Source organism: Cnephaeus nilssonii (genome assembly GCF_951640355.1).
Source record: "Cnephaeus nilssonii genome assembly, chromosome: 23".
Taxonomy (NCBI): Eukaryota; Metazoa; Chordata; class Mammalia; order Chiroptera; family Vespertilionidae; genus Cnephaeus; species Cnephaeus nilssonii.
In genome coordinates, this window is record NC_137094.1 from 19,176,274 (window position 1) to 19,182,744 (window position 6,471).

General features: G+C 64.7%; 1 protein-coding gene across 1 annotated transcript in view; it reads right to left on the reverse strand.

Annotated features, from left to right (window-relative positions):
* The window catches only part of KIF21B (kinesin family member 21B), a gene marked incomplete at its 5' end in the record, with an annotated part of 29,358 nt that extends 27,124 nt beyond the window's left edge, over positions 1 to 2,234 (reverse strand). The window contains 1 exon segment of the mRNA XM_079763775.1: positions 2,218 to 2,234. Coding sequence (XP_079619901.1) covers positions 2,218 to 2,234 — 17 coding nt within the window.
* Between the last annotated feature and the right edge of the window lie 4,237 nt (positions 2,235 to 6,471).

Consider the following 6,471-nt stretch of genomic DNA (forward strand, 5'->3'; position numbering starts at 1 on the left):
CCTCCGTCCCGGCAAAGGACAGAGGCAGCTTTTGTAAAAGGACAGTAATAAATAATAAATCCAGCCGGCGCGGCTCAGGGGTGGAGCGTCGACCTAGGAACCAGGAGGTCAGGGTTCGATTGCCGGTCAGGGCACAGGCCCGGGTTGTGGGCTCGATCCCCAGTGCGGGGCGTGCAGGAGGCAGCCGACCCATGATTCTCTCTCGTCATGGATGTTTCTCTCTCTCCCTCTCCCTTCCTCTCTGGAATCAATAAAAATATATTTTAAAAAATAATAATAATAATAGTCCTAACCAGTTTGCTCAGTGGATAGAGCGTCAGCCTGCGGACTCAAGGGTCCCAGGTTCGATTCCGGTCAAGGGCATGTACCTTGGTTGCGGGCACATCCCCAGTGGGCGGGGGGGGGGGGGGGGTGCAGGAGGCAGCTGATCCATGTTTCTCTCATCGATATTTCTAACTCTCTATCCCTCTCCCTTCCTCTCTGTAAAAAATCAATAAAATATATTTAAAAAGTAATAATAATAGCAATCACATGGACACCACCTGACACGGCAGCCGCTAACGCGGACGGGGGACTCCGTGGGACCCGTTAGAAGCGTCTCCCGTCAGTGAATCCCTCCCATAAGCCTGACTCGACAGACCAGCCTGGGGCGGAGGGGGCTCCAGTGAGGGGGCCCAGGCTGAGGAGGGAACGTGACAGCGCCCCCCCCAGGCCTGGCTGACATGAGCAGGCACTCCTGCTCCCCCGGGGAGCCCCCGGCAAAGCGGGGAGCGGGATGGGGATGGGGATGGAGGGACAGGCCTGGCCGCTCCGGGGGCTCCTCCGTTCTGGAGGAGACCAGAGCCTCGCCGAGGCCTGGGGGGCGGGAGCCCCCTCCCCGAGGCAGAGCCTGGGGGACATTCTTGGGAAGCAGCTCTGGTTTCTCTCCCGGGGCCGGCCCCGAGGGGGACACCCAGCACCCCCTTCTCCCCCCCTGCAGGATCGAGCAAGGCCGAGTTCGCTGAGGAGGGCGGGACCTCTAGCAGGGACCCCAGGCCAGCCACAGGCGGGGGGGCCCACAGCCCAGATCCCGGCGGGGGTGCGGGTGGGGGTGGGGGGGAGGGGGTTCCCCTGCAAAAAGGAAGAGAAGTGGCATCAGTGTGCTGGGGGGCGCTTGGCATGGACGGGGCTACCTCCATCCGGCAGCGGCTTCCCCCCCTCCTTCAAGCAGCCGTTGCCATGACGACCTCGCCACGGCAACCAGATGTGAGTCAGTGAGCATGTGCGGAGGGATTGGCAGAAAGCACCTCCCAAATGCCTACAGCGAAAGGGGGTGGGGGTGGGGGTGGGCGCCAAGGCCCCGGGGCTCCCCGCACAAGCCAGCCCTTCGCTGCCAGCTGGGCCCTCACAATGAGCTGCTTGTCAGGCCCGGCGCCCTAAGCCAACATTTACCCGGAGAGGGAAAGAGAGAGAGGCCCGAGCCGGCACCCACCCGGGGCCCAGGGCGCCCGCCACCGAGCCACCGAGCCACCGAGCCACCGAGCCACCGAGCCAGGGCCTCCCGCCCTCCTGCCCTGCCCCGGGCTGGCCCAGGCCCCGAGCTGTCTCGAGCGGCAGGCCTGAGCTCACCTGAGCCCATCGGAGCCTGTGCCCTGCTCCGCGCCGTGAGTGGGGAGGGGCTGGCAGGTGCTCCGGGCCCAGTGCTCCCCCCAACGGCGGCCTCGGGTTCTTTATATATATATATTATTGATTGATTGATTTCAGAGAGGAAGGGAGGGGAGCGACAGACAGATAGATGGAAACATCCACGATGAGAGAGAATCACGGATCGGCTGCCTCCTGCACGCCCCCCACTGGGGATGGAGCCTGCAACCCGGGCACGTGCCCTTGACCGGGAATCGAACCCTGACCTCCTGGTTCATAGGTCGATGCTCAACCGCGGAGACACGCCAGCAATGTGTTATCGCATCTTAAATGACGCCGCTTTACTGTGTGGCCAAGGGCAGGGCTCAGCGAGCCGAGGGGAACGGGGGTGCCGTGGGTACGGAGCGGGCAGAGGCTCCGGGCAGGACCCGAGCTCTGGGCCTCAGGACCAAACTCCCCGCCCACGGCGCCCAGGTGCACGGGGTCAGGCCTGGGCAGCTTTGCCGGTTGCACCAGCTCCCGCGGACGCCCGCCCGGCCACGTGGGCCGCTTTCGATGGGATTTCTGGATCCGATTCAAACACCATTTAATTACCCCAGGCAGATGGCCATGCTGGCGATTGGAGGAAATCGAATCAGGGCCCCTGGAGGCCGGGGTGGTGGGGGTGCAGGGGGTGGGCAGAGGCAGGTTGCTGCCCTGCCCATCAGAGCCCATCAGCCCGTGGCGAGGCGAACAGCCCTTCACCATCAGCCCCGAGGCCACGGGGAGCCCGCCTGCCGGGAACCGGGGAGCCGTCCCGGAGGGGATGCCGGGATGTGAGGGTCCGGGAGTTGTGGGGCCCCTCGGGCATGCACCCCGGGACCCTCGGTGGGCGCAGCCACCTCCTGTGGGGTCCTCTGTGCTCAGAGAGGCCCCACACCGGCCCATTCTAAGCGCCAGGGTGCGTTCAGGGTACAGGGGGGAGCCGTGGTCCCCAGAGAGAGGGGAGCAGACACGGCCGTGTGTCACCAGCTCCCCGAGCAGCTGACCAGGATGCGGGAGAGCGCGGTCCCAGGCGTGGGACGCGGAGGAGCGGCGGGAGACGGAGGCGGAAGAGAAGCACGATTCTCCGAAGTCAGTGGTCGACAACCTCATTCGTCCACAGAGCCAAATATCAACAGGATGATGATGGACATTTCTTTGGAGAGCCACATTTTTTAAACGTAAACTTCTCCGAACGCCACTTCTTCCACATAGACTCGCCCGGGCTGTGGCGTTCTGTAGAAGAGCCACACTCAAGGGGCCAAAGAGCTGCACGTGGCTCGGGAGCCGCGGTTTGCCGGCCACGGTCCTAAGTGATGCCCTGAGCGAGGGGTTTCTCAGCCCATTGTCCAGGGAGCGTGGGAACCAGTTTCCGGGGCTCCCACGGCAGCCACGGGCCCGAGGATCCAATTCAAATACCATTTAATTACCGAGAGGTGCGGGCCAGATCCAGGGCCTGGGTGAGGAGGGTGAGCACAATTTAAGGTGCATGAAAAACCCAGTGGTCGCCCCAGCTGGTGTGGCTCAGTGGACAGAGCGCCGGCCTGCGGACTGAAGGGTCCCGGGTTCGATTCCAGTCAAGGGCACACGCTCGGGTTGTGGGCACGATCCCCAGCAGGGGGCGTGCAGGAGGCAGCCGATCAATGATTCTCTCTCATCATTGATATTTCTATCTTTCTCTCCCTCTTTCTTAGACCTCGGGGAGCCGGGCGGACGGGGCGGGAGGGGAGGACAGAGGAGAGAGGGCGGACATCAATAAAAATATATTAAAAAAACAAAACTCAGTGGCTCAGAGGCTGAGCTTTGACCTATGAACCAGGAGGTCAGGGTTCGATTCCCGGTCAGGGCACGTGCCCGGGTTGCAGGCTCGATCCCGTGTGGGGTGTGCAGGAGGCAGCTGATCGTGATTCTCTGTCATCATGGATGTTTCTATATCTCTCTCCCCTCTCCCTTCCTCTCTGCGATCGATACAACTACATATCTAAAGAAAACCTCCATCATCAAGGTGAATCCTGATGTAACGCCATGTTGGCGAACGTCACGTTGGCTCGCGACGGCCCACGGGTCTGCTCCTGGCCTCGGTCAGTGACGTCCTGGGGACCAGCCGTCCATCTCCCCTCAAGGACTTCCTGGACCTGCCCCTCGGGCATCTTCCCCGAGCCCCACCCCTCCCCTCGGGGCCCCCATCCTGCCGGGAGGCGGCGAGGCCCGGAACCTCCCGGAACAGAGCGCAGTCTATTCCTCCCCTGGCAGGGGCAGCCCTGCGCGGCGGGAGCGGGCGGGAGAGAGGGCCCGAGCTTTTCAGAGGCCGCACTTGGCACGGAGCGGGCACCGGCTGCCCCTGCTCGCAGCTGAGCGGGAGCTGGGCGCTGAGGGTGGCGATTGGAAGATCCCCCGCCTCCCCCCTCCTCGAGAAGTGAGCACGGGCCGCGGGGACCAGACCGCACTCAGGGCCCACCCCCAGCTCGGAGCCGGAAGACCAGCTGAGCTCAGCGGTTCCTTAGACCTCAGGGAGCCGGGCGGACGGGGCGGGAGGGGAGGACAGAGGAGAGAGGGCGGACAGAGGACGGCGGCGGCGGGAGGAGGCGGCCGGGGACGCGGAGACACTGCCAAGGAGAAACTGGCCCTCGGCAAAGGGTGCCCAGGGCCCCCCACCCGGCTCCCTGCCAGGAGGGGAGGACGGGGCCAGCTCCCCTCACGCCCACACCCCATCCTTAGCGCCACCCCATCCTTAGCGACAACACACAGATGGCCAATCATGTCCCCCGCCCCCCCAGGCTCCGGCCGGCGACCTCGGGGTCCTGGGGGTTTGCTCAGCTTCTCGGATGATGAAATGCGTTCCACCCAATCAGCTGGCAAAGGCCCCTCCTTTGTCTTCTAACCGACCTGCCCCCCGCCCCCCACCTTGACCTTGAGCTCCTCCGGGCGCAGGTAACTGCAGGTCATGGCTGTGCTATGACAACGAGGAACCGGGACAACATGGAGGGCGGTCCTCATTCCCGGCCCCCTCTCTGTGCGGGTCCCCGAGCCACGTGCACCTCAGCTCTCTCTCTCTCTCTCCCTTCCACTCTCTCTAAAAATCAACAGAAAAATATCCTCGGGTGAGGATTAAAAAGAACCCAACACCCGGGCTGGCCTCACCCCTCCGGGGGCCCAATCACCACCCAGGCCCTCAGGAGAAGCCTTGGGGACTTGGGGGGCAGAAGCCCGTCTGTGCTCTTCTCCTGCGGGACCCCGAATGCCTTTCCAAACCCTGGAAGGGAGCCCCAGAGCCCAGCGGGACGGCCCAGGAGGGACGGAGACGTGAGAGGCCCACCCACCGCCCGGGGTGAGCTGCCCTGGAGTCCGAGGGACCGAGCAAAGGTTGCCTGGGTGCCCCGGCCTCCCCTGCCCTGCCCAGCCCCAGGGCGGCCGGTGGACGCGCTATCGTGAAGGGGTGTGTGTGTGTGTGTGTGCACGTGTGTGCACGTGTGTGCACGTGGCAGGGACATGGAGCGGCCCCGTGACCTCAGGTCTGCCCGGCGCGCTGAGTCACTGAGCTGCACGGTGACCTGCCACGGCCCGGCTCAGAGAGCAGCCGGATCAAAGGGGAGCCGCCCGCCTGGCCGGAGGGATTTAGATAGCGGGGGGGGGGGGGGGGGGGGGGGGGAGCGCTTCCTGCTGCTCACGCCTGCCGGTCCGGGAGGGTGGGCCGGCGGTCTCAGGCTTCTTCCTGGAAATCCTCGTCCCTGAGGGCACTGATCCTGGGGAGCCCGTGCCCGGCTCAGGGGGGCAAGGGAACCCCGGTCACGGGTGAGGACGGCCCCGCAGAAGGTACCTCCCCAGTTTCCCGAGGCTCAAACGCGCCCGAAGTCCCGTGAGAGTCGAACACCATCCCGGGCGGAACCTGCTGGGGACCCTGCACCCCGCCGGCGGGCGGGGGAGTGGGCGGGCGGCTGGAGAAATGGGACCCTGACCTCCGAGACCGCCCGCCCGGCTGGTCCTACCAGCAGCGCCTCGGCCCCGGGAGGGGAGCTCGGAGCCAGAACCCAGAACCCGGCTGCTCCTGCCCGCGAAGGCCTCCTGAGCAGACAGAGCATCCTCCTCCCGCGCCCGCCGGGCAGCCCGCCAGCCGGGAGGCGGCGGAGGCAGGATCCCGCCCTCCCAGGGGAGTCTGGCGCGCAGACACGGGCTTTAAGCTGACTTAGCCCCGAGGGGGCGGCTTCCCACAGAGGCCAGCCTGCTCTCCGACCAGCGTGAGCGGCGACCTGGGAGCCAGGAGGTCCCGGTTCCATTCCTGTGGCTCCCTGGTTGGACATCGACCTATGAACCGGGTCACGGTTCTGTCCCCAGTGAGGAGCGGGCAGGAGGCAGCTGATCAGTGATTTGCTCTCATCATTGATGTCTCTCTCTCCCTCTCCCTCCCTCCCTCTCCGAAATCAAGAAAAATATATTTTTTTAAATTACAATAATAAATATATTAAAAGTGAATAATAAAACAGGGTGTGAATCCATCAGGGGGTGCTGGCCCAGTAGCTGCCGGGGTGCAGAGAGGGGAGGGCCACAGAGCCCGTGGCAGACAGAGGGTCCTGCTGCCCTCCCCCTCCCCCGCCCCCCGACCTTCTCTTGGCCTCTCGGACCCTCCCCGCCGCTGCCCTCAGAGACAGGACCCCAGACAAGAAGGCTTTGTCCTGTGGGGTCAAAGGGCATGGGTTGAGGAAGCCCCTGCAGGCCCGGGGAGAGGGGTCTGGGGCTCCCCCAGGAAAGCTCCAGGAAGCCTCGGGTGTCAGCTCAGGGAGCGTGGGGTTCAGGGCTGTGACCCCGCTCCCTCCTGGAGGGGGAGGTCCT